Source organism: Phalaenopsis equestris, unplaced genomic scaffold, assembly GCF_001263595.1.
Source record: "Phalaenopsis equestris unplaced genomic scaffold, ASM126359v1 Scaffold000803, whole genome shotgun sequence".
NCBI lineage: Eukaryota > Viridiplantae > Streptophyta > Magnoliopsida > Asparagales > Orchidaceae > Phalaenopsis > Phalaenopsis equestris.
The window spans coordinates 648264-675740 of NW_018165243.1; the positions used below are offsets into that span (position 1 = coordinate 648264).

General features: G+C 35.8%; 4 protein-coding genes and 1 non-coding gene across 6 annotated transcripts; 1 reads left to right on the forward strand and 4 right to left on the reverse strand.

Moving 5' to 3' along the window:
• Positions 1-752: 752 nt before the first annotated feature.
• Positions 753-9905, reverse strand: LOC110031337 (PRA1 family protein A1). Its single transcript, XM_020734486.1, has 8 exons — positions 9582-9905; positions 9370-9410; positions 9195-9273; positions 2150-2236; positions 1968-2056; positions 1591-1662; positions 1385-1501; positions 753-985 (listed from the first exon to the last, which is right to left on the reverse strand). The coding sequence occupies exons 1-7, from the start codon at positions 9737-9739 to the stop codon at positions 1398-1400; spliced, it is 630 nt and encodes a 209-aa protein (XP_020590145.1). The 5' UTR covers positions 9740-9905; the 3' UTR covers positions 753-985; positions 1385-1397.
• A 111-nt stretch (positions 9906-10016) lies between these two features.
• Positions 10017-10114, reverse strand: TRNAV-CAC. The gene is given in 2 exon segments: positions 10017-10058; positions 10077-10114. It is a non-coding gene; the product is annotated as a tRNA-Val (tRNA).
• Positions 10115-10224: 110 nt separating this feature from the next.
• LOC110031358 (pentatricopeptide repeat-containing protein At3g46790, chloroplastic) lies at positions 10225-12376 on the reverse strand. 2 transcript variants are annotated; one of them, XM_020734523.1, is made up of 2 exons: positions 11801-12376; positions 10225-11707 (listed from the first exon to the last, which is right to left on the reverse strand). In XM_020734523.1, the coding sequence occupies exons 1-2, from the start codon at positions 12350-12352 to the stop codon at positions 10337-10339; spliced, it is 1923 nt and encodes a 640-aa protein (XP_020590182.1). In that variant the 5' UTR covers positions 12353-12376; the 3' UTR covers positions 10225-10336. The 2 variants fall into 2 exon arrangements, with proteins under 2 accessions (XP_020590182.1, XP_020590181.1); XM_020734522.1 differs by having other exon boundaries at positions 10225-12376.
• Positions 12377-17141: 4765 nt separating this feature from the next.
• On the forward strand, positions 17142-26134 carry LOC110031370 (protein RETICULATA, chloroplastic-like). Its single transcript, XM_020734540.1, has 8 exons — positions 17142-18149; positions 18245-18343; positions 18416-18636; positions 18766-18835; positions 18955-19034; positions 22296-22360; positions 22856-23055; positions 25915-26134. Exons 1-7 carry the CDS (start codon positions 17532-17534, stop codon positions 23047-23049), a joined length of 1347 nt encoding a protein of 448 aa, XP_020590199.1. The 5' UTR covers positions 17142-17531; the 3' UTR covers positions 23050-23055; positions 25915-26134.
• Positions 26135-26317: 183 nt separating this feature from the next.
• Positions 26318-27297, reverse strand: LOC110031372 (mannose-specific lectin-like). The gene has a single exon (XM_020734541.1). The coding sequence runs from the start codon at positions 27278-27280 to the stop codon at positions 26453-26455; it is 828 nt and encodes a 275-aa protein (XP_020590200.1). The 5' UTR covers positions 27281-27297; the 3' UTR covers positions 26318-26452.
• Positions 27298-27477: the final 180 nt, after the last annotated feature.

The following is a 27477-nucleotide window of genomic DNA, read 5'->3' on the forward strand; positions in this document are numbered from 1 at the left end:
TTGCTGCACTTCTCAACCAGCAAATCTACATCAAGTTCTCATGTGCTGCTAAATAAATAAAGGGAAAGAAAATGTAAAGAGTACACATGCTGAATTAAATTCAATTAGGATAAACCCTGTACTTAAGAAATTTGCTTAATTATTCTTATGTTATGTTTAGTTTAAAATAAATTTAATGAAAATAATTAAAATTTTATTAGAATATTATTATTTTTTTAAGATCCCGCGCTACGGTCACTAGCATTTTATCATGCAGTTAACGTTTGTAACTACATAACCATTATTTTTCAATACAACATGGTATTATAATTATTTCTAGGGTTGATTACATTGCATCCGTAACATTGCCATTTAAAAATCTAAAATCCCCTTTCATCCACTCCTGAAATTCTCACCGAAATATATCTAAATTCATGATAAATCCCAACCCAATTTTTTCATTTTTTTCAAATTCTCAATTGGTTGATCTTGGCATGCAAAAATACATTGTTCTCGTAGTATAAAATTATCACGTAGTGAGTTTTGTATGTCGTAATGTTTTGGGTGTTATGTAATTATCTCTTATTTTTATATCAATAAGAATTATAAGTTGCGCTTAAAAAATTAAATACATTCTCAATTCCACCTAATCTTAAATCTTCATTTTTTAATAATAATAATAATAATAATAATAATAATAAATTTGAATTTCTAACTATTCATGACCATGGTTATAAACTACGCTAAGTATAACAATAAAATCGTACAGAAAATTATCAGCTATCAATCCTAAACAATCTTCATATTTCAAGCAAACGCTCTCAAATCGCATTACAAACAAAGGATGCATTTGGCTATAACAAAGGGGGAATATTGGAATGGCATATATTGGACAGAATAAATCTGACACTAATTGCACCCTAATTCTTCATAAAGTTTTATTTCCACAGAAACATCAAACCAACCACCTACCTTCACGAGATTCGACCCCTTTCATCGGAAAAACCTGCAGAAAAAATAATAAAACTGACTAATGATTTTTCTGAGGCATAAAAACCTTGATGGTGCTCAACAGTTAATGGATCATCATATTGTGAAGATTTTTTTTTTTTCATCAAAAGGCTTTTCAAAAACAGATGTATAAATGTAAAAGATAAAATTTAGATGTTAGACATATAAATACATAGAAATTGGGTTGGTATGTATGTAAATGCCCCCAAGATAAAAATATTTCGAAGTATATGTTGAAGTAGAGAATTTTCAATAGTATGAAAGAGGAACTGGACCTATAATTGTTGGAAATGGCATGTGGTACTTCCAACAAGCATGTAAAGACAAAATCAATATATCAACGAAGAAAATCTGTAAATAAAAAGAAAAGTTACAGCAGAGGTTAGAAACTTACAGAAGTGAAACAGTTACAACTCGCTGTAATTGCGCCACACTGCACGAAACTCCTCACGAAAGGTATTCAGACGGGCTTTCAAATTTGGTGTTCTAAAGCTGGCATGAAGTATTATTGCTGCAAATTTATACAAACACCAGAAGTTAAACACGGTAGGACACGTTGCCATGAAAGCAGAAACAGCAGAATGTGATTTATATGCGTACCTAGAAGACCAATAAGAAGTGCCCAGAGTACAGTAAGAAGGTTACAAGAAGTGAACCACAAGATGCAACTAGCTGCAAGTATGATCAGCAAACATTCAACTGCTTACAAAAAGAAATACGGAACTCTACATACCTAGCACACAATTCTTATGTATTTATATATCTCGCACCTAAAGTTTCATATTTACATGCATAGCATTTTAGTGCTTTAAGCTTATGCATGAAAAGGTGCATTTCACTTTTAAAAAATAGTAATAGTGTTATTTCACATGATATTAAAATTTTGAATGCTTTAGATGTGAGATATGTACATACATAAGAATTGTGTGCAATGAAAGAAATCTCACCATTACGCTAAAAAATGTATTCTTGTTTACCTGCAGAAAATATCAGGACAAACACCCAACGAGGGCGCCCGCATATATGAATTGCTCTTTTTGAAGATGGGCGTCCTCGAATAACCGGACTACAAGAGAGATTGACAAAAACAAACCTCAGTTCATAACATTACATGACATATATGGTAATTAAAACAATGAATGCATTTAAACACACTCACGCTATTGGTGGCCTCATTTTTGCAGCCAGTTGAGGAGAGAATCGTCTCACAGTCCTGGTTACTTTCTCGTTAAAAGTAACTGCAAAACTGTAATAGTAATCATTAGTGAAGATATCATCATATCACATGGTTCCATATTAAAATATGTAGTCAATAGCGAGTTGTTAAAGTCAACAATAATCATGAACGCTGGATCTTATAAAAAAACACTAACATATGAAGCCTCCACAAGATACAAAATTAAAAATAAACTGAAATGCACAACTATGCATATATCTCCATAAAAGTATGACTTACAGGAAAAAAGCAAGGTTCAAATTGGAAGGAATGCAACTTTAGGGGTCATTAGATGGTTGCAGTCTATTACAAATCACAAATGAATCCTGGGGCAGAGATCTCATGATGGTACACAAGCAAGTATAATCCAAAAACTAAATGAATCAAGCAGCATATTGAATAAAGGAAGGCTTTATCACAAGCAATATGCTAATTAGTACTCAAATAGTGATTTAGGGTCTGTTTGGGGCAGCTGCAGCTTATCCAGTTTATCCAGATAAGCTGTTTATTCTGATAAGCTGCTAATTAATAACTGATCCGGATAAGTTGTCTGAGTGTTTGGTTTGTGTGTTTGGAAAACAACTGATTCAGGATAAATGACTATTCTGCCCCAATTTTGGATAAGTTGTTTAGCTGTTTGGTTTGTATGTTTTGAGAACAGCTGATTTGCAGATTTTTTTAAGTAAATGAACAATCTAACACGCAGAATCTAAAATTCTCCAAATAAACCACATAATATATCACAAAATCTTCCAACTAACACTAAAATGGTTCTAGAGTCCTTGGTGAGTTAGTTTACAATTTGTAATAGCTAATAAAGTCCGCCAACTATGCAGAACCACATAAGCCAAAAAATACTTTTTGGATACAAATTTAAGCCATAAAATACTTTTTTGATACATGCAAACAATTAGCAATTATAAAACGGAGCAATTATTAAACAATTAGCCAGAAAATACTTTTTGGAAAGTTTGTAAGTGATTTTCATTGTTTACTTTCAAACTTGTAATTCGTGATTGGTTACTTCTTAGATGAATTCTTTTTATTAACCTACAAGCAATAATCATTGGAAAACATACATTTGAAAATCAAATCCTTTATTATAGAAGAGGAAAGAGGTAAAATGGGGGGATAATGAGAAAGGAAAGCCATCTTTTTAGAAAGTTATATAAATCACAAACCTTAACATTCTACCCGATTACACATTTTGTAACATATTTTTCATCCTCAACCAAACATTACCTCTGGGAACAACATTGTAAGCTTACCTACGCTCATGGAAAAGAGTAGTATAAAAGAAAAAGAAATGAATTCTGCCAAATATGCAAGTTCTACAAATTTTTTGATTTTTTTTTTTGTGCTCTCAAGAACAGAAGTAGTTGACCTCAAAAAATTTGGAGTATAACCATCTTCTGAAAGGTATAGCCCAAATATGTAACTTCAACAAATTATCCTAACTCCCATAAGCCTCCAATTCACAAGTATAAGTTGCTTTAATTTGATATCGAGATGAACAAATCCATACAACGCTTCAACCAGATTTTTGTCATTTTTATACTGCTAAAATCAGATCAGCACCTTCCAAAATTGTTTTGGATCTCACAATTCACCATTAATCCATCAGCAAGTTAAAAAGTAATATTAGAGACAACAAATACTTTTTTTTTCACCAAATAAAAGACAAAATGACAAATTATTAAAAAAAGATGTCTGTAGCACGCAAGGTACAGCTGATTAGGCAACAAAATGATAAAGCTTTAACCTTCCTTCATCATTTTATTGTAACAGAAGGAACTGATGTCTATAAACCCGAGAACAAATTCAACATTTATACCAAAATTTTTTGCCCTACAATTCAACATTTATACAATGAGACAATTAAGATTAGAACTAGCTAAGAAAGCAAAAACAAATTGTCGCATACAAGGACCTACCATTGAAAAAATTAACAAATTGCCGCATACAACGGGAAGGTGGCAGTAATGCGGTTTATTGAAGTTTCTTGCTCCTGAACTTAGCTGGACAGAACGTTTACAACAAGAGCTTCTAATTCATGCAACTAGGAAGTGCGTTTAAATCCATCCTAAACCACAAAGAAAGGCTAAAGATCTAAGCGCAAGGTCTTGGACCCCAATACAACCTCTTTTTCTCTCGCCTCATCCTTTTCGCTCGCCTCACCTGAAATAATGCATTTTGCTGCTCTTTTGGAATTCTTGCAACCAATTTTTGTGTGGACAACATCAAGAAATGCAGAAAAGGGGTTCAACAATGCTGTAGGAGAGATGGATATTTGGCAGATGGATTTTGGTGAAATCCCTCACTGCACTAGGATCCCCTCCCTTCTCATCTCTCCAAACTTTAGCAATCCACCCAAAACAGGGAATCCTCCCTTTCAACTTAGAAAAACCTCAAATAAATGTCCAAAAGAATCCGAAGAAGAAGATTGCCATTTGCACAACAAAAAAAAAAAAAAAAAAAAAAAAAAGACACGAGCGAGAATGCCAAAGAAGAAGAAATGTCGAGGAAGAAGAAGAAGCTGAATGAAGAGGTTATACATGTCGATTGTCGAAGAAGGAGGAGGAGCGGCTAGCAGAGGATACGAACGAGGGGAAGGGATATGCGAACCCGGACGCGAATGAAACGCGAGACGCGGGCATCTTCCTGCGGGAGGCGTCATTCACAAATAAGAAACGTCGTTTTTTGATAAGCTATTGAAACGCGTGAAACAAACAATACGGCGGCGTTTTGAAAAAACCGCCCGCAGTTATAAGCTGCCCTACAGGTTCGATTCTAGCCAGTAAACTTCTTTAGCTAAACATCCACTAGCTCCTCCCGTGGAATCCAGTCTATAACTGACCTTGTACCCTCCTTATCAATGACTGGCTTCGTGCACTTATTTGTAATTAGTCTTATGCTTATTTTCAATGCATTAAATATATTGATAGGTATTTATCTTTTAAAAAAGTCAGCATATTAAGATAAAAAGAAATTAAAGAATTCCAGCAATTGGGCAACTTGCAACGAAAAACAGCTAAAAACCAGACAAAACTTGAAAGAAGTTGATAACAGAAATAAACGTAAATTGTTATCACGTTAGTAAAATAGAGGTGAAGTCATTGCACACTATTTATGAAAGAAGAGCACCATTACGAGACTCACTAAAGGGAAGCACCTAAGAATTAAAAAAATAAAAAAAAGATGGACAATCATCTTTCTTATTTTATCTGTCATTTTATAGCTAGAACGGGATTATATGAGTGTTATATGTTGATCATTTGTGATAGAAAACTCTTTGTTTTATTTTGTTCTTTTAATTTTTAATGAATACTGTGTTAGATAGTTTTGTGCTCACCTGTGAAGACTGCTGTTTGTGAGGATTACGTGCTGATTAGGGCTGTCAAAAAAGATCATTATCGTGAACAACTTGTGGTTGGTTCATTAAGTAGCTTATGCTTGATTTGTTCATTAAGTAAGCGAGTCAAATACGAACAATTCTTTTGAGCTCGATTTATAAACGAGCCGAACACGGACAAAGACTTTTTTGTCCGTGTTTGGCTCGTTTTAGCCCAAAATATTTAAAAAATAATATTTATTTACATCTTTTTTATATTAATTTTTTATATTGTGTTTTACAAAAAATGCATGTAAGAGATTTGGATAGGTATAAATGTAAAAAGTAAACTTTTGGTGAATTGGCTAGTATGTGAGTAAACGACCAAAAGAAAAAAATAAGCCTAAGTTCAATTCCATCTCAAGGTCCCACACTTTCTCTTATATTTGTTTAGGTGTTATTTATGTAAACACATAGGAATTGGTTGGTATGTGAATTGGTTGGTATGTACGTAAATGACAAAATAAAAAATGAAAAAAAAAAAAACCAAAAAAGAAAGCCACGGTCCATTTTCTTTTATTGTTTAGTCCCACGTCTATGGGGGAGGTTTCCTTACCGCCTTGGAGGTGCTTAAATCTAGAGAAATCACTCTTTTGAGCACCATAGCCACGTGTCTTGCAAGGGAGTTCTAGTTGTTGAGCTCCAATTGAGCCGAATACGAGCTTAACTCAAACATTCAAGCTTGAATCGAGTTGAACGCAAACATGCTATTACGAGCCAAACACGAACAAAAAAAAAAAAAAACAAGCCAAACGCAAAGCATTGGACTCGCTCAAACTCGGCTCGTTTGCACCCCTATTGCTCAAAAGTGAAGAGCATTGTTTGTGAGAATTTGTGATCACCTGGAAAGAGTATAGATTTGGTGGGGAATTCCAGCCAGGGTTTGGTTAAGCTTGGACGTAGAGGCACAAAGAGGCCAAACCACATAAAAAAGTTTGGGCCTCCGATCTATTTTTTGTTTGGCACTTGCATTGAGTAACTATTCTAATTATTATAATCCATTTACTAAATAATTATTTTACAAAAAAAAATAAAAAAAATAAAAAACTAAGTTTTAAATTGAAGATCATTTTTGTGCACACTACATTTTTGTTATGTTGGTAGAAAATTAATAAAAATGCTTCTACATGTAAATAACTTCTTTGAATGGCAAATCATAAGTGATGAATGACAATTGAAATTTGCTAAAAAAAGAAAAAAAAAATAAACTGGTCAAGCTAAAATGCAATTGATGAGTAAGGAGAGATAATAGGAAAAGGTTGAGAAGGGTACCTACAACAACCAGGTTTGAAATGAAACAACTCTTAAAAGAGAAATATTTATCTTTATCATTATCATGATTGTTTTATTGTTGAAATTAATTAATTAAAGCAAGAGATCTAAACTATTACTAAATACATTAACAAATTTGAAGAAATATTTTTTCAGAAGATCATTGAAGATGCTAAAGTGACACTCTATTGGTTTATTTTTGGTTTGAGACCAAACATCAACATAGAGATGAAACTTGATCAAATCTTCAAAAACTTAAAAAAAGATAGTTTTGAAACTTCAAAACATAGAGGTAAATTTGTACTTTCCAACAAATCTAGTGGTCTCAATAAAATAACAAATTATTTGCATATTCTAAATAAACATACATTTGAAAGAGTGGTTAAGAGGGTGAGATATATACCTTAATAGTTGTTGAGTTGAACAATAGTCTTAAGATTGTGACTTTGCCCGGGATGTTAATTAAGTACTGAATTATTTTCAAGCATTTGTCCTGATAAGTTCTCTCAAGCATGTTATTTAAGAATTTTAGCATAAGACCGCAAGCAAACTACAGAATTCATGTTGTACAATATGTGAAATAGATTAATTTTTAAGACATCACTCAAATAATTATTCATAAAGAAACCTTCCCACATGCAAATTATTAGTAATGAATACACAAATCACAGATGCAAAATGATATTGTATTAGAAAATATAAATAATGCTACCACATAAAATAGGAATATCAAACACGCCAAATATATTGTTCTATCGGCATCCAACAAGGCAATTTAGAAATTGAAGCAAAACATTAAATCAGGTTTCCTTTATTGCACCAACCTTTACGCACGTTGATACTAAAGAACACTCTCTTTCGCATTTAATGCAAATATATAAATAAATACCACTTTTTGGAATTTGATATACAAATATAAATAAAGTCAAATATAAATAAAGTCTAATTCAAAAAAAAAAAAAAATGTATATACCATAGCTATTTGTAAAGAAAACAAAAAAACGTTAAATGTGAAAAACAGAAAGTCAGTCATTGATTATATTGTGTGCATTGAACAAGAGCTGTGCCAACAAATTTTTTTCAATGAATACACAAATCACAAAGTCAGTTAAAAAGCAAGTTATTACAAGATTAGAAGGGTGAAAAATTGGATGTCAACAATGGCCAACTGGACGTGCATGTTATGCTGTGGAGGAAAATTTTTGCCCTAACAAAACACACATTAAACAAACTCAGTCATGGTGTATTGCACTGGCTGCAATTTTCCACAATCAAACATAGTGAGATTTACAACAACAATAATAGGACGTAGGATCAATTGAGTGAGCCAATATTAAATTTGTGTCTTTTGTAAGTTGATCTTCTTTTCTATTTATTTCTATTTATTGCTCTATATTTTAAAATTAGGTTTTTCCTATTCCCCAACAATACGAAACATGAAACCCTTCAAAAACACATCCAACCATACAGATTCAAAACTAAGAGGATTGATCATTTGAAATACATTAAAAGGGTAGAGGAAATAAATAGGTGGGCAAAAGGGTTAAGTTAAGTACATGGCTAAAGTAAAATGAGTGAGGATTATGTAAAGGTTAATTTATATTTATATTATGAACTACAGGCAAGTCAGTAAGGGTTTTTATGGGTTCAAGAATGGGCACACATCAGGACCGAAAACCGAAATCCCAAGCTTTTTTTCAGGTGAAACTCATTTAATGGATCACCATAGGCTAAAACTCCAGGAAATGACCGCATAGTTACTATATTTTTGGTAAAAATAGCTGGAATGATACCTCTTACATTCCAAAACTACTTTCCAAAGATGTGGTTATATTACATGATTTACCATCCACAATAATTGTATTGGAAATATAAAGTTTTCACCGTGCATTTGCAAATATCATAGAAATAATTTAGAACAGTAAATTTTACTCAGCATTTCGACCACAAATAAATTGCCAGATAAAAGAGACACAGATCTTTGGAGACTACCTATGATGTTCAGTAGGGAAGAACACTAAAAATTGTGATCTCCTCTCCAGTTAACCTGCATCAATTTGCTTTTTAACATGAAATTGTATTTGACTTATTGACCTTTTCTGAGGTGTATATTGGGTGAACAACATTTAAGCATTTGACAGCACTAACGTGAATATTAAACATTAATCTAAAACAATAAGGAAGCCATAATGCGAGATTTGGAGTGGAGTAGCTATTCGTAAAAGTTTGTTAAAATCATTCAAGTATCAGACGGCTTAAAGTTTCTCTATGAACACTTCCTCTTAAGAATAAAACTGCTGATAAGGAAAAAGTTTTCAGGCTTACCTATCATTCAAGAAGGCAATAGACAAGGCGGTCAAAACAGCAGCAACAATAGCAAATGGCTTTCGTATAAATCCAATCCCTGATACGCATACATAGCGCAGATGGGATCATCAGCTCACCAACCAAAATCCAAACGATCAATTATATGATCTCAACCGCAAAGGCATTTTCTTACCAAGAATGAAGACCATCATTATGAAGTAATTCGTCCTGTAGCTAAATACACAGAACAAAGAATCAGTAATTGAGCCCTAAAAGCACATAACAGTCATAAAGAGAACCCCCAAAACAAAAAAAATAATAATAATAACGCATCTAAAAACTAATTAGCAGAAAAAATTAACTAATAAAAGAATAAAACAAATGAGAGAGACGGGATAGACTAACTAGTAGAGGTTGCACTTCAACCGGCTATCCCATTTAGAGGAGGATCTGGGGACGGTGAATCTGGAGAAGAATTCGGTGAAAGGACGTGGAGGCGTAGACCAATCAACCTCTCGAAGGGCGTCGATGAGATCCTCCGTCGTCACGTTTCCCCAATCCATCGACAACGTTATCAGCAAAAGATCTTTCTCTGCGTATTCGATCGAACTTATCTCCGATCACCGGAACTCGAAGACGACGATTTCGGAAAGCCCTAACGAGCTTCTGAACCAGAGCGGGGCGGAGAAATTTTGGGATTGAGAGTTGTAAACTGGTTCTCGAGTTAGCATTTGGTTCGCAATTGGCTTATAGCGTAGCACACGAGAACTTCTGCTCCACTGTATTTACCAGTTTGCCCTCATAAATTAAATTATAAAAAAAATACAAAAAAGATTGACTTGTCTGAGCCCGGGCTCGAACCGGAACCGGGGACCTCTAGTGTGTCGGGGACCTCTAGTGTGTGAGACTAGCGTGATAACCAACTACACCACCCAGACGTTGTGGCGATTAAACAAAGATAAATTATATATTTACATTACTAAATTTTACCTACTTTGGCGAGCCTGTAAACTTCTCAATAATTTGATCCCTAAAATCACCTGGGGGGTTAGATTCTAAATATTAACATTTCGAGTGATCTGTACCTAATTAACCACAATCAGATTCTTAGCAATCTCTCTGCAAACTCTCACAGATGAACAAAATTTCAAACATAAAGTTCACCAATAATCCATGCATGAACACAAGCCATTTCTGAAGCGATGGAAACGATTCACATCTCTTACAACAATCTCTCTATTCGTAATCTTGGAAACAAACTTCGTTAATGAATGGCAGTCCTCACACAACCTGAGGTTCTTCGTGATCCTAAGAACCTCCCCTTGACCGCCATTGATGAGTCCAAAAGCCAGCGCCAGCTTCTCACTGTGACCCAACACAATCTTCTCCTTCTCCTCCTGCTCAAGATTACAGAGAACAACTTTGGTGCTCGGAACATAACCCATCTCCTTCGCCTCCTTCACCAAATGAGTCAAGAAGCCGCGAGCCTGCTCGATCTGTGGATTCAGTTCATCAACAGAAACAAATGAATAAAGCTTCTTCTTAACCTCAATCCAGCTGCAACCTTGCAAAGTCTGCAGCCCCCTTTGGTCTAAGAGCTTCTTCACTCTGTTAACTTCCTCCCACAACTTAGCTTCCGCATAAATATCAGCTAGAAGTATGTAGTTGCCAGCATTCCAGGGCTCCAGCTCAAATAGATGAGAGCAAGCTTTCTCTGCAAGCTCTGTGTTTCCATGTATCCTGCATGCTCCGAGAAGGGAGCCCCATACAGTTGGGCCAGGCTCCATCTCCATCTTCTCTATGATCTTTGCTGCTTCATCTAATCGACCGGCACGGCCGAGAAGATCCACCATGCATGCATAGTGCTCAGATTGAGGCTTCAGACTATGTTCCTTCTCCATTGAGTTGAACAATCTCATGCCTTCTTCTATAAGAGCGCCATGGCTACAAGCACCCAGGACGCTCACAAATGTGACAGGGCTTGGAGAAATCCCCACTCTGATCATCTCTCCAAAAGCCAAAATTGCTTCTTTTCCTAAACCATGAACTCCATAACCTGCAATCATGGAGTTCCATGAAACAACATTTTTGGGAATGATCATTGTGTCGAAGACCCGGCGGCCAAAATCCAAACTTCCGCACTTTATGTACAGCGCAATCAAAGCATTCGACATAGATACGGTGGTATCGAGCCCTCGCCTTAGAACATAGCCATGCACCAGTTTTCCCTGACTCAGAGCAGCCAGCGCGGCACAAGCTTGGAGAACACTGACCATTGTTACAGAATTAGGAGCAACTTCAGGGTTTCTCGTCATCATCATCTCCCTAAAGATCGCCAAAGCATCAAAATGCCTCCCGTTCTTAGCAAAACAAGCAATCATGGCGCTCCAGGAAACCACGTTCTTGTGAGGCATTTTGTCAAACACCTTCTGAGCGTACTTAACCTTCCCAATCTTTGCGTATGAATCAACAAGTGTCGTCGCTACATGTACCCTGGATTCGAAACCATGACGAATCACATGACCATGGATCTGCCGCACATTAAAAAGTACGAGGGACAAATTAAACGAGGAAGTGAGGCATGCCTTGAGCCCGTACGAGTATGAAAAGCTATCAAACTCAACTGCATTGCGGCCCATCTCTCTCAGCAAGGAGAGTGCCTCATCGCCCTCTTCCGCCATGACAAGAGACTTCAACAGAGAGTTCCAAACGAAAATGGTCTTGTCAGAAGTTTTACTGAACACGTTGCGAGCTTCGTCGAGGGAGTTGAAATGGGAGTACATATCGATGAGCTTCGTGGACAGGAAGGAGTCACGGTAGAGCCCGTCGACCGCGAGGCGGCGGTCGATGAAGGGAGCATAAAAGTTGGAATTTTGACGGGTGCATGCGAGAATGAGGAACTCGTATGTGCGCTGCGAGGGGTGGGGCTCATGGCGGAGGAGCTTGAGAGCTTGACGGAGGTTGCCCTGTTTGCAGAGAGATTGGATTAAGTGGTTGTAGTTGTTGGTTGTGGGAATGGGAGAAGGTTTGGTGGAGGCTTGGAACGAGGAATGCGAGCAAAAGATTGATCGTAGAGAGAGGTTATGGGGTGGGGAAGAGGAGGGGAGTTGCGGGTTGGGAGGCTTGGGGAAGAAACGGGGAGCTTGGAGGCGTGAGTGTGTGTAAGAGGTCCCCATTGAAAGGGTGGAAGAAGCATGAATGTATGGAGGTTTCTTTTGGTGTTGCTAATTGTTTTCTTTATCTTTTATAAAAAATAATGTTATTATTAATTTGATGTCAGATATTTTTTACTTAATTTTAATATCTCAAAAAAATAAAAATAAATTATTAAAAAAAAATTAAAGTGCAAAAAGACTCCTACTTCAATAAAGTTGTAGTTAAAATAATTGTTTGATGGTGGTCTCTTAACACTAAAAGCATACATAGGAGCATTGAATTAGGCTAATCAATATGATCCAAATGAGTTCAAATTGGTCTCCATCTTCCTCTTGTGATTAAGAATACCTCACATAAAGATTAACAATAGTTGTTTATTGACATTGCTACTTCAACAAGCCAAGATCCACACCCCACCTTTCATACACATGCCCCCATAATTTGCAAGCACCAAGGATTATGATTGTTAAGTTGTGTGATCAAATTAGCATTATTTCAAAGTCTTGTTAGTGTTGTCATCCCATTGCTTGCATGTTAACTTTTTTATCAAATTGTAAAAAATATATATAGTCTCTTTTTTTGTTCATGATCTCATTATTTACAAGTTATAGTATCAAAAATAATATAATTTATATAACATATAAGAAAATATCAATTTTTATGTTATATTTATCTTCAATTTCAAATGAATGGATTTGCCTTTTATAATCCGAGTTCACAATGGTACTTTTCAACTTCCAAATGCAACGTAGTTTATAAATATTTATGGTCTCTTTTTTATTATTCTTGGATATATTCTTAGAATCCATACTCTTTTATATTGGCAGGCCTCTTAAATGTTGTTATTTATATGGTGATTTGTATTTTAAATATGTATATTAATTTTATGGTGTTGGAGTTGTAATAGTCAATGGTTGTAAAAATGATGCACACGTCATTATTTATTATCTAATTCTTGCTAAGGGATACCTTTTGCCAAAGAATGTTGAGTTGCTCAACTCATTCTAACAATAACAAGATGCTTTTACTTGACAAGCTTGGGCTTGTCATGCAATTTCCTTTTCTTCCATAAATTAATGGAATTTTTGGTTTCTATTAGCTCATATTAATTTATTTGAAACCATAATGTAGTAAGTATAGTTTTGTTCATAACATTATTACAAGAGTAAGGTTAGCTTAGAGTTTAAATGAAGTCAATCACCTTTTTTTTTGGTTAAAAATGACAGGGAGATGACATAATACTTTTTACTGGAAACTTATGAAAATTATCAAACTTCAAAATTAGGTTAATTATTAAAAGAGGATATATTATTGCAGGAGCAATGAAAAAAAATCGTAGTATTTTTTTTTAGTTTTTTTTCATATTTTTGTTGTTTTCTTTTCTTTACAAAGGTAAAGTGGTCTTTTTTGGATTGTCCAAGTGTATTCTTACTTGTCTCCTATATAAGGTAGACTTCTTTAATGAAAAGGAGACTTTTGAATGATCATTTTTATTTCTTCCTATGTGTCAAGTGTGGGATTTCCTCAAGAAACTTATTGTTTGTTTCATAACCAGGGTTCGACCCTCCCTATGGTGTTTGTGGGGCCTATTATCTAATGTCATAAAATGATGTATGTTGCAAAAAAACTACTGATTTCAGTCCCAAGGGGGTTATAATTGTTTTATCAGTGATTTTCCTTATTATGTTGTTATCATTCTGATATCAGAGCATGCTTTTCTTTCTCGGGTTGTTCAACTAGAGTGAGAATTAAGTTTTGAACATCGTAGTTTGGTTCATGGAAGCGTTTGCTAACCCTTTTTATTGTGGCAAGAAATTGCCACTACAGTACTCCCTCTTCTCCTTTGTCCAACCGCAGAAGATTGACGTTTTGTCCATTATTTTGTTAATTTCAGGTTTTAGAAATACCACCTTGTCAAAACCTTGCAAGACTCAATTAAAAAAGGAAGGTAGAAGAACAACAACAAGAAATCTAGCATTTGTAAGAAAGGCTTGTTGTTCTTAAATAACAAAATTATAGAAATCAGAGACAAGAAAATGATCTCGAGGAGGTGGTTGAAGAAAATTCCTTCTTTTGAGAGGTATCCAACTAGGAAGATATCTTTCAATCCACTCCTATAGGAGAAGACAACATTACCAAAATTTGGATTTTGGAATTAAGATTGATATTGCTAATTTCGATGGAAGATTAGACCAGGAAGATTTCATCAATTAGTTACACATGTGTTCAGGTTGGTGGCAAGTAAACTCAAAAGAATGCATCACTTTGGTGTGAGAACTTGAAGAAAACATGACAAAGAAATGGGAAATCAACGATTATAGCATGGAATTAAATGAAGAAAGAATCATAATGAAAATTATTATCCCAACATTGACCATAAAAGTTTCTCTTGAAGTTACATAATCTCCAACAACAAGCCTTAACACTGAAGGAATATAAGATACAATTCAAACACATTGGGATGACTTGCAACCTAACTGAACCGATCGAGCATTCCATTGCTTGGTTCTTGGGGATTGCTAAGGCCAACCATAGGTCGTGTGGTACAAGTACACTCTTTTAGAACCCTCTAAGAAGTCATAGACCTGGCTGTTTAGGTTTTTGGGTAACAAAAATAGAATAAAAACCACACTCTTACATAACTCAACGAGGGAGAAATTGGTTCAATCCATAACTATACAGAATGGGGCTCAACCCGGTGAGAATAAAGGCAAATCAACAACATTCAAGTTGTCTTTCAACCACGAGGAACAACAAAATGTTTGCAAATCCTTCTTCAAAAAGGTGTTTTAAGTGTCATGATTAGGACATATAACATCTAATTTTTCTAATCGCTAAATTATTTTGTTGGTAGAAGGAAACAATCCATAAGGGAAAGAAATACCAAAGAATGGTCATAACAATCTTATAGAAGAGAAGGTGTTGCACACAGATGAAGGGGGCCTTCGTAAGCTCTTTAATGTTGATCCCCTTCTTAATCTATAATGACTTCATCACAATATCTTTAGGACAATATGCACGGTGCTAGATAAAGTTTGTAATCTAATCATCAATAGTGAAAGTTATGAAAATGTAATTTCTACTATAATGATAGAGAAAGTTGAATTGATCATATAACCACGTTCACATCTTTATCACCATGCATTGCTTAAAAAGGTGGATGAGCTCAAAGTCACTAGATAATGTATTGTACAATTTTTTATTCGATGAAAGTTCCAAGAAGAAGTTCAATGTGATGTCATTCACATAAATGCTTGTCATCTATTGCTTGGGAGACCATGATAATATGACCACTAGGCCATCCACAATAGCTATACCATCACCTACTTTTTTGCTAAGATCGAAGATAAGTTACTTTGGTTCCAATGAAGGAGGAGACATGAAACAAAGTTGAACATAATAGTTTGGGTAGTTTGGTTGTTGCAAACAACCACCCAATAACTACAGATCGCAATCTGACTACAACATTTTTTACAACAAGAGCTGAAGGGAAATGAAGTTATTTTGCAAAATACTCGAATCCAAACTAAATAAAAATCTACCTTTGTACTTCTAGCATCTCATTTTTTTTGGAAGTATAAAATATTGAGCTATTTGAGTTAGTTTATAATAACATTTGGCATAGGATTATTTTGATTTTTGAACTGTTGAAAAAAAGCATAGCTTTAACTGCAATTTTAACGAAGTACTTCAATTCAAACCATTGACATATGTCTACTTAGATTGTTGAATCATTGAGTTTTGTCGAACCTACTTGAACTTATTTGTATTAATCTATAATAACATTTGGGAGTTTTTGATTGCCTTTTTTTGCTCTAAAATTGTGTGAAAGCTTTCTGAGTTTACATATATACTTTTGTTGACATTACTAGTATATAAGATTTACCAACATCTCTATTTATTCTGTAAATCATTATTTGTGCTTATTCTATCATTGTTGTCATTTGACTAATAAGCATGCAATGCTATTATACTTTTAAATGAGAACAGTCCCTTTCTTCCATCATAGCTTCACTTTGATCTTCTGCTTTTCTTCCCTTTGAATAACAGACTGTCATCTTTTAGTAGAAGGAAGAGATTAAGTTTTAAAAAGTATAACATCAAATAGGGAATTGATTACAATAAAAGATATGGATGCAAATGGTACATTACTTCATTTTAGAAGAGTACATTAGAGATGCTAGCTAATTATTGCATGCGAATCCGATTTGTTTGGAATGCACTGCTTGATCAAGTACAATTTTCAGATGGTATTGATGACTTTCTTAATATGTTTATGACACTTTATTTAGTTTTTCAAATTTTTTCATCCATTTAATGGAAGGAATATTTATTTTCTTAAATCAAAACTTGATTCTCTTAAATGATACAAGGAAATGTCACTTTATGATTAAGTTCTTATGAAATTCCCGTATGACACTTATTTGCATCTTGACTTTCTCAATTCTTTTTAAGCATCGAGAGTTTTGGGATTACTACATGAACAATTGGTCCCATAGAAGACCTCCATTGACAAAACATTCACCTGCCTTTGATGAACTTTTGAAATAAATTATTGCAATGCCTTGTAATTTTTGTTAAGATTGTACTTGATCGATAGCATACAGGCTTAAATGGAGTTTAATAATAGATTGAAAGAAAGTGGTTGATTTGTAAATAGTAAGTTTTTGATGATCTGCATGTAAATGCCCCAATAAAAATATTATTATAACAAATATAATTATATCGCTATTACTACTTTTAATTTCATTTTTACGCCATATTTAGCTTTAATTTCGGGTCTAAACCCGCCCTAGTCGTAACCCATCCCTGCGGGCTTCCATATTGTCGTCCATCAATGTCAACCGTGAGGGCGGCGACCTCATTGACCGAGCAATCGAAAGAATTTAGGGTTTACTGGGAGTTTCCTGCCATGCGATTTATCACACGTGACATACATTCTGAATTGTAATGTGAACTGCTCTCTTCGCTTTCTTCGCAGCCAGATTGGCCTCTGTGCTAAGCTGAGCTCTTTTTGCAAGTACTTGTGTTTGGGACGAGCATATCTGCCATCCTTCAATTTTCTTGCAAGCAGTTGTTTATGGTTCGCCAAATTTTTTTATCTCGAAATCTGAATGCTTTCCTGAGGCGAAAAAAGTCATTTTTTTGGGGATATCTTTGAGCGTCCTGTTTGAGGGAAGCGATTCATCCCGTACTTTAATGGCGTTTTGTTGCTCGTATATTAGGTTGCGTGCGCAGTCGCCATTGTTTGATTTTCCTGTACGAGCGAGTATCAGTGAATGCCCCGGCAGAGCTGTTTTGATTGAGGCCAGCAGATCTGGATTACAGACAAGGTCAAGTAGTCATTTTTCTCTAGTATTGAAAGAGGAAAAAAATTCTCCTACTTGCTTTGTTGTGGGTTCTAATTTGTTCTTCGAAAAGAAGAGACGCAAATTAGCCGCGAGAAGTGAGTTGCAGCCAATAGCAAGCGCTGACTCTGGTGATTTGAGAATATCTATCAAAGAAGCAGAGAAAGATATTTCTTTGCAGAAGGAAAATGGCTCTCTTGACTTAGAATCATCTCCAAAGCTTGATCTTGGTAATGGAGATGGAGGCCATTCTAGCGGAAATGGAAAATTTCCACCTGGAGGTGGTGGCGATAGCAATGACCATGAAAACAATGATGACAAAGAGGATGAGTTTGGACCTGTTTTGAAGTTTGAGGAGGTGATCAAAGAGACAGAATCAAGGCATGCTGTTCTTCCTTCAGACATGTTTGAGGCTGCAAAGACTGTCGGTATCCAGAAAGTTATTCTGCTCAGATACCTGGAAATGCAGGTTTTTTTTTATGTTTTTGGTTCAATCAAATTGCTTATAATGCCCTGATTGAATTTTAGTTTCATTTAGTTTAAAACCTTCAATTATAATTGTAGGCATCAGCGTGGCCTCTTGGTATGGCTATAAAATCCTGCTCAATTTTACGAAACAGAATGCTTGCTGATCCCTCATTTCTTTTCAAAATTGGAACTGAGGTCAGGGATTATTTTTTCTAATCAATATCAGCCTTTAATAATGCCTTAGAAATCTTGCAAACATTTTGGCAGATTATTATAGATTCTTGCTGTGCAACATTTGCTGAAATTCAAAGGAGGGGGAAGGATTTTTGGGCAGAGTTTGAATTGTATGCTGCTGATCTTTTGGTAGGCTTGGTTGTTAATGTAGCTTTAGTCAGTATGTTAGCACCCTATGCACGTTTTGGTCAAACTTCTTCTGCGAAAGGCTTTTTGGGACGAATGGCACACATGTATGGAGCTCTGCCTAGCAGGTATCGGTTTGCTTTACTAAGTATATGAGAAAATAATTCGATTTGACAATGACAGCCCTTTTTTGGAGAATCTAATTACATCATTAGTTTTTTATCTTTTATTTTTTGTGATTTTAAATTATGTTGTAGTGTTTTTGAGGCAGAGCGACCGGGATTCAGATATTCACTTAAGCAGCGGATTGGAACGTACTTTTACAAGGTTTCAATTATAAGTTGTTTAGCATTTGCAATTTGCTTTAAGTTATTGAATGTTGGCATCAACTATTCTCCTTTTTGCAGAAGTAGATCATTATATGTAATTTGCATGTTTTTGTGCAGGGAATTCTTTATGGGTCGGTTGGGTTCGCATGTGGTATTGTGGGGCAAGGGATTGCAAATATGATCATGACAGCTAAACGGTAATTAGGTTTTGAATTTCATTTCCCTTTTATTCTTATTTGGAAAATTTGCTGGTTCGGCGAGGCAAAAACCATTTGCATTATTGCGAATGAGAAGAAATGGAGGGACTTTATTATTTAATTGAAGGCTCCTTTTGAGGGAAGAAAAAATCATTCCATAATTCCATTTTGTTCAAGCATACCTTATATGCCAAGGATGTTTTTTGTAGATAGTTGCTAGCTGCCTTGATTAATATTTCAGAGAAATGAATGAGCAAATAATGTGAGCAAAACACTGAATTGTTGAGATTGATTCATTATATATTTGTGGCAGAAATTGTGAATGACCGTGCTCCTTTTGATTTATTGTTAGTTTGACGGTAAAGTTTCATACATGTAAATAATGATATTTATATTTGGTTGCCATTGAAACACTAAAAGCTCTCCTAGATAGACAAATTTGTGAGAAACATATGCATCAATGCAAATTTGTTATTAAAAAAAAAAAATTATAGGTGCTTCTTTTACTTTAGAATGTTGATTTGTAAATGAGATTGATACTTCGGGTTTTGATATTTATATTAATACATCTTAATGCCTTACTGGAATGTCAATTTCTCTATTTGATGAACCACATTTTTTAGCTTAATACATATTTTTTTAGGCAATTTTAAAATCATACTCCAGTGCTTAGTTTATATAGTAAATTAAACCAACGATCAATTTAGCACGAAATGATTCAACAACACTCTACAAGGATTATCTTATTTTGACAAATCTAACGACATCAAATTCACTTAATTCAGATGTGTGCAGGCCTCCAAATCAATCTAAACTATCAGTCTAGGATGAATCAACTCAACTCCAGTTGATCAACTGGTCTAGACCGGCTTCCTTGCTTGTGGCTTTATGATGGACACACAGCCTCACTGCAACCCTACAAGTAGCTTTTACTAGGCTTATTAGATTCAATCCAAATAATATTTAAATGACATTGAAACTTCTATTGTATCATGGTCGACCCAAATCCAATCCACGACCCATATTGGTTTGAGCTTTTTGATTGGGTTTCATGTCAACCTAATTGTTCTTATATTTTATAATTTAGCTGTTAAATTTTGCTGTTTTGGGCTGTTAAAATGAGATAACAAAAGAGTTAACCCAGGCAGCAAGAAATTAATCTGTCTTAATGTTATTATATATAGACTATCAGATATATAATAGAAAATATTATAAATGATACATATATTAATTAAACATATATGCATGCATTTATTAGTTGTTTTGAGTTTTAACTGGTCAATCTCAATCTATGACCCAACTCAAACTATGCTAATCAGATCAATTCATAATTTCCAGTTAGGTATGCTCCTATCCTTCTAAGGTAGCATTCTTTGCAACTGAGTCCAGCATGACTCATAAATATCATCTGCCATTTCCTTCTAGATTTACACTGCAACCTCGCTTCCGCTTCATCTAATTTCTTCAACCATCTCCTTTTATGTTATATTACCCTCTGTTCTATAACTATCTCCTTCATTACCTGCATTATTACTCTACTTGCATTGCTGTCATCCCTACATCTATATATGTATGTTGCAGCGCCATTTGCATCGCAACTGTCTCTTTCAAAGTCTACATCACAAACTTGCCTATGCCATGGCTGTTGTCATCTCTAGACGTGTCACGACTTTCCTCGTGACCTAGTGAGCTTTTTAAAGACATTTTTCAAACCTACTTGTCTTGTGGTCATTAGCTCATCCAGGCTTGTGTTGCAACTTAACTTGCACCGCACTTGTCTCCTTCAAGATATACATTGAAATCATGCTCATGTAGTAGCAAACACAATTTTGCTTGCACTGTAGTCATTTTCTTCATGTCCTATGCTGTAACCGTACTTGCACTGCAACTTCTAGATTAGGATCGCAGCCATCTCTTTCTATGCCACGTTGAAACCTCTCTAGCATTATAGTGGTCTCCTTTAAGATCCTTGTCATAAATCTGCTTGCAACATTGTAATGGGCTCATCCAGACGTTTTGGGTCACATGCATCACCTTCAAAGTCTACATCACATCCAAACTTGCGTCTCCATTTTTCTTGTGCCACAACTTTCTTCTTAAGGACCTATGTTAGAATCTTGTTTGCGCCATTGTCAGTACCCCATCTAGACCTTTGTTGCAACCTAGCATGCGCCACACTTGTCTCTTTCAAGGCATACGTTGCAACCATATTTGTGCCATATTCAGTAGCTGCCATTTTCTTCAAGGCCACCTCCGTTTATGTTGCACCTCTTGCCACAGCATGTACTTACAATATTTACAAGTGAAGTGTGTGAGTATCCTCGCCCTCTTGCTTTTTATTTTTCTAATCGCTCAATGGGCATCTTGTTCTGCAGTCTCTCTAATTACTTAGAGGTAATTAACCAACCCTCACCCCAATTTTTTACAGTTAGTGGTAGATATCATTTGGGTGTTTTTATTTCCTAAGGATTTTCCATGTAAAAAAAATAATGTATCCTTTTTAATCTTTCATTTGATTATTTGTGTGGATGTTCTTAAAAAAATAAGTTGTTTGGGATTTCATTGTCGCTCGAGTGCCTTGATATTTTCTGATAGTTTCTTATCATTTATGGACTTGCAATCATGACATTTGAAGGTCATACGTGCACCATGATCTCAAATCCATTGTTTGGAAATTCATGATTATCCATCCTTTTCTGCTCAATCTTTGTTGAAGGATTATTTTGAGAACATCCTAGAAATGAGCTATGATGACTTGTGAAGGAATAGATTAAGCCCGGGCTATAATCTTGTAAAGATGTTCACGTCAACATTCCGAGTGTAGAGGCCCATGTAATTCCTTAAATGTTTTATTTCTTTTGTGCTTTCATTGCATTATCTATCCAATTTGTTAAATTTTAAATGATGGGCTAAGGCTGTTTGTTAAGATAATTTAGCTTAAATATTTTTTAATTCTTACTAAATAATCATGGACTTCAGCTTTAGAAACTTAAGATTAGGTAAATTTTTAAAATAGAAAGGTGAATCATGTACTAGTTATAACAACCAACAGACGTCTTCTGGAAGAGTTTAAAACTTACTAGAATTGTTGCTATTAATGATATATATTTCCATGGCTAACTTTGTTAGTAGGTGTTTACACTGTTGTTTTCTCCGAGCCTTACAGTTATATTGAGATTTAGATCCTTTACCTGTTTTATGTTATACAGTATTCTTATATTGATTTTCTTTATGTCTAATGTTTGTTTTTTTTCCTTTCAGGAGTGTAAAGAAATCTGAGGATGACATACCTGTCCCACCTCTTATCAAAAGTGCAGCTCTATGGGGTATGGCAATATAGGTCCTAAAGATTTTATTGCTAGGCTCGGCATCCCTTTATAGCAGTCATCTCATTATTTTTTGTTTCTTGTTTTTGGATATGCTTATATGAGCAAACAATCTTCAAGGGGCTTAACTGTTAATTGGGATGATTTACACACTTTCAGATTTGTCTAGATAGATGAAATGTTATGATTCAAAGTTTGTTTAGATTACTCGCTAAGAAATTTGTTGAAATACACTTGCAATTTCACTTTCCTCTTAAGATTTTGATTTTATTTGTGAATTTGCAAGTCAAGAAATTAGGAAGTAAAAGTATATTCAATTTCAGTTTGATTGGTAGAGATAAATTTATTAGAAGCCGCATCATGAGTTAAATCAACTTATTTAATTGGGCTTGTATGTATTTTTTTATCCGTTTATGTTTTTTGAATCTGATCGGCTTGTTATGAGTTTATATTCATTTACATCGTTTCAACCTGTCAAAATTTTATGATTTTCAGGTGTGTTTCTCGCCGTTTCTTCAAACACTCGCTACCAAATAGTCAATGGCCTGGAAAGATTGGTCGAATCATCACCTGTTGCTAAAAGCGTCCCGCTTGTTGCTATGGCATTTACTGTTGGCGTTCGATTTGCTAATAATGTTTATGGTGGCATGCAATTTGTTGATTGGGCTAGGTGGAGTGGTGTTCAGTGATCATTGGTATGTTTCTTCATTCTACCACTCTACTTGGTATTCCATATATTTATATTTGTTAGAACTTATATTAAAAAATAATCTTTTCCTGTTAGAGGTTATGATGATTAAATTTATTTCATTAGATTAGAGTTATTTTCTTTTCTATTTTATGCTTTATGTTGTTTCCCTTATATCCAAGTAATTAATATGAATTGATTAATTAGAGATATAGATGTTATATTTTTTTTTTTTTGTTATTTCTTTTTTATTGTCTTTCCTACTCTAGGATTCATGTAAGGGTTATTTATACCCTATTTCTTATCAATAATATTATTCCGCATTGTTTTAAATTTTAACATGATATTAGAGCCAAATTCACTATCCTAGCTGCCAGTCCTTCCTCCAGAGCCGCCAGACTCCCTTTCTACCATCCTCCCTGTAGGAAGGGACTGTAGGAATGGAGGGACTCTTTCTCTTTTAGGGATTATTTCTATATCTTCATAATTACAACGTGATCCTGGAGGAAACACCGGGTTCGGTGGACCGACCTCCTCAGTCCTTTTTTTTTCCTCGACAACATAGTCGTGTAGTTAATGGTTGACAGGGAAAGCTAGAGATAGGAGAGACAATGAGAGGTCTTGGAAGAGGCGTCGCCGACTTAGAGATCTGCCCGCGGCAGCCTAGTTAACAATGGGAACCTCGCTGGGTTGCTCGACTTACGGGGAATGTCTTGTGTTGGCAGCAAGAGATGGTGACCTTACCGGCGCTCGCATGTTGCTCGAATTTAACCTTTTCCTTGCCAAGTACTCGACCTTTAGCAGCTCGCCACTGCAAAGGGGCACAACGATATAGTTTCAATGTTACTAGACAATGGGGCGGAAGTAAATTCGAGGAAATATTGCGGCCATATGATCTTGATGAAAGCTTGCTAGCTCAGGCACTGGGAGGTCATGTAGACATTGTTGCTCTATCGGTGCAATGTTAATAGTGCGGACTAGCTGAGTGGTTGGACGACGCTGCACTTGACACTGGGGGATGGCCATGTTAGGTGCATAAGGCTTTTGGGTTGCTGGCTTTGTTCCCACTCTATTCGACGACCGCTTCTATTGAGGTTGAGGATAGAGATAGATGTAGCTAGAGCAATAGCCTTGATTCATCTTTGGGACATAGAAATGATTAGATTGCTCTGACAAGATTTATTAGCAAGCCAGCTGATGGTGGTATCACTGCAGTTCACATAGCTGATGGCTATGTTGAGTGCGTTCATCTTTTACTTGATTTGCATGCCCATGTTACCACCGTGACATTTCATTATGGTTCTTTGATCAATTTGATCGGAGCGTGAAACACCCATTGGCATTGTGCAGCCTGTAGAGGGAATCTTAGATGTTGTCTGTTACTCCTGTTTAGAGGTTCTAGGCCGATTAACATTAAACTATAATGGATGGATTCTGGTCAATGTTGTCAGGATATGGGGCCAACATGCACTTGAGCATTTACTTTAGGATTCCAGTCGATGTTGACAGAGACAGAGAAAGAGACTGCTTCATCAAGTGGAGAAGTAGTGAATGAGTGTGTGCCTTGAGTTGCTTGCTCTATCGATGGTGAAATAGAAGGGGAGCAGCGAAGATTTAGGTTTAAGGTTAGATTGTTTTGCGTATGAATTTTCTAGTGAGAACCAGCGAGCCCTTCATGTGTTTAATTCGTGAATTTCTTAAATAGATGAAATTACCCTTCAAAATGCGAAATTAGCTGTTAATTAAACGAAAAAATTTATTTAGGACAAATTCAGAATAATTTTTAATTGTTGGCCTAAATTGAAACATTTTAAAACTTGGGGACTAAATTGAACACTTTTAATAGTGGCGGGACTATTTTGAGCTTTTTCTCTTTATATCTATATATATATATATTAAATAAAAAAAAATTTGAGTTGATCTCGAGCCAAGTCGAGCCAATCCGTGTGGTTCGAAAAGTTAAATTCAGGATTTTAGCTCATAACTCAAGCCCGCTTCAATTTGATCTTGATCGGAGCCCATAATTTGAACCAATTTTCAAGTGATTGACAATTTTTGAGCTAAATTCTCTGCCCTAATCACTGCTGATCACTTCAGTGACACCACAAACTATCACTTCCCCTAGCCATCACAAGGAAGACATTATCGGTTGCTGCCATTTTCAATTGCTACTATCTCTGGCAGCTGCCGGCGAACTTCGCTGATTGCCACCACTTCTAGTGGATACCCTGGAGACTGAGTTACCGCCAAGAAGAACAAAAGATGGAGTTCTGCTAATCGAGTTTCAAGAAAACTTATCAGTCAAGCTCAAGTCGGACTCACTAACCGAATTCTAAGAGGACTCGCCAACCAAGTTCGATGCACCAACCCGCCAGGAACAAGGGCTTAACCAGCCAATCGGAGAGGGAACATCCACTATGGTCAAAGAGAATGCTACTCTAGGCTATGACTAGACTCGTTGCACGATCTAGCATAAGCAATTGCTCATTTCCAAAGATTGTTTTTCGGGTAATTCATTTTGCTTCGAGATCAGTTAACTATATGATTAATCAATCAAATTTTTTATTACACTCATCTCAAAGTAAATTTAATTTCCTTAAAACTCATCATAACTATATTTGAGTCCAGTATTTTGACCCAATTTCTCTCCATTATAAGAGGCCAAATGTTGCTAATATGGAAGCAAGTGGGGAACCAACTCTTGCAGGGCTCTATTTTTTTTCATTTCTAGAGTGAAAATAGCCTAACACAACAAATTAAATTTTGCATTCATGCCCAGTTTGAAGACTGTTTTTGTCATACCAATTTTTAATTTCTCTTTCCTCTTACACCCTGTAATAATTTATGTTTAATTCAACACTTACAGGGATTTTTTTAAAGAGGAGGGCACTTAATAGCCTGCAGGACCTTGATTTGTAAGGCATGAATCCTTCAGGGACATCGAGCTTGCTTGAGGGACTATTGCTTTAGATTCAATAAATAAATTTCATTAGTAATCTAATTCCTGGCACTTGATTTTGCTAAGCTTTTATGAAAGGTTTTCCTGCCTGTGCAATGCTAATATTTTGGGTGGATTATTTTGTTTATATTACAAGGTGTTATATGCTCTGGTTTTGCTGCTGATGTTGACACACTGAACCTCTGTTGTTCATCATATGTAAATCTTTTACTTTTTACATTTTTACTCACAAGATAGTTCATGCAATAGGTAAGATGGCAGAAAAGTAAAAATTGAAATTTACTTATAATTACCAAATCTTGGATGTGTACAACTCATGCAAAAATTAAAATCCCCATTATGCAAAATCTCCCACAGTACCAAATGCATTGAACACCACAGTATAACCCATATTATTTAGATTAAAAAAACCTTAATTTATAATTAACATAAATATAAATATCAACTAATCCATTCCCCACATCATCATTTCCTCCTGAATCATATCAATGGGGGAGTATTCATCCCCGGTCGAGTCATCAATCTTGGCATTGAACCACAATGCCGGTCCATAAACCGCGAACCGGCCATCGAACCCAAGCACTGCCACATACTTCCCTTTATCTCCCTTCCTATTACTACTCCAAATCCTCTGGCTTCCATGCTTTACCATCAACTCTCCATTATTCTCCAGCTCCAAAAAGCAAGTTTCAGCCTTAGTATTTGTTTGCCACAAAGTCCTCCCACTCCTAGTGCTATTTATCACCAAATTACACTTACTCAAACCCAACTCATACTCTCTATACTTCAACTTCTTCCCCATTAAGAGCTTTTTGCCCGAATGTAGCACGTAGTCGGTCTGGACCGCCGAGTTTGGTCGACTTGCTGGGCCACGTTCCTTTGGGTTGCTGCTGATCCATCTACGTGATCCGTAGATTCCAAGCTGGCCGGTTGAGTCGAGGATGAGAACATATTTGCCTTTCTTTGCCTTTTTGGCACTTGTCCATAAGATATAATGGACGTCACGACGGACGACGAGCTCGCCATTCTGCTTGAGAGCGGCGTAGCAACTCCGGTCGCCGTCGTTGGTGGAGTTGAAGGTGGAGTTGGTGGTCCATACTAGCTTGCCGGAACGTTGGAGGACGAGGTCACAGTTGGGTTGCATGGAGAGTTGGTGGGGTCCATTTGTAAGGTTTTGACCGGGCATGAGGACTTCACCATTGTAGAGGACGTAGTCACTAGAGGCGCGGGGGAGGAGGAGGAGGATGATCGGAGTGAGGAAGAAGTGTGCCATTGTGGGGTTGGCCTTTCATTTTGGTTTGGGTGAGGGGTATATATGTGGGGATATGTGAAGTTATTGGAATGTAAGGGAGAGTACGCTGCATGGAGGTTAGAATCAATGTTTAAAATGCGAGAAGAACAGAAGGTATGGGACTCGGAGCTTCTAAGAGATTATATACATATGTATATATATATATATATATGTTAAAT

Coding starts and splice junctions, on each gene's coding strand:
- LOC110031370 (XM_020734540.1), top strand. CDS start 17,532: ATGGCGTTTTGTTGCTCGTATATTAGGTTGCGTGCGCAGTCGCCATTG. Junction 18,836..18,954: donor TTGGAACGTACTTTTACAAG/GTTTCAATTATA, acceptor GTTTTTGTGCAG/GGAATTCTTTATGGGTCGGT. Junction 22,361..22,855: donor CAAAAGTGCAGCTCTATGGG/GTATGGCAATAT, acceptor TATGATTTTCAG/GTGTGTTTCTCGCCGTTTCT.
- LOC110031337 (XM_020734486.1), bottom strand. CDS start 9,739: ATGGATTGGGGAAACGTGACGACGGAGGATCTCATCGACGCCCTTCGA. Junction 9,274..9,369: donor AATGATGGTCTTCATTCTTG/GTAAGAAAATGC, acceptor TATGCGTATCAG/GGATTGGATTTATACGAAAG. Junction 1,502..1,590: donor ACTTCTTATTGGTCTTCTAG/GTACGCATATAA, acceptor ATAAATTTGCAG/CAATAATACTTCATGCCAGC.
- LOC110031358 (XM_020734522.1), bottom strand. CDS start 12,352: ATGGGGACCTCTTACACACACTCACGCCTCCAAGCTCCCCGTTTCTTC.
- LOC110031372 (XM_020734541.1), bottom strand. CDS start 27,280: ATGGCACACTTCTTCCTCACTCCGATCATCCTCCTCCTCCTCCCCCGC.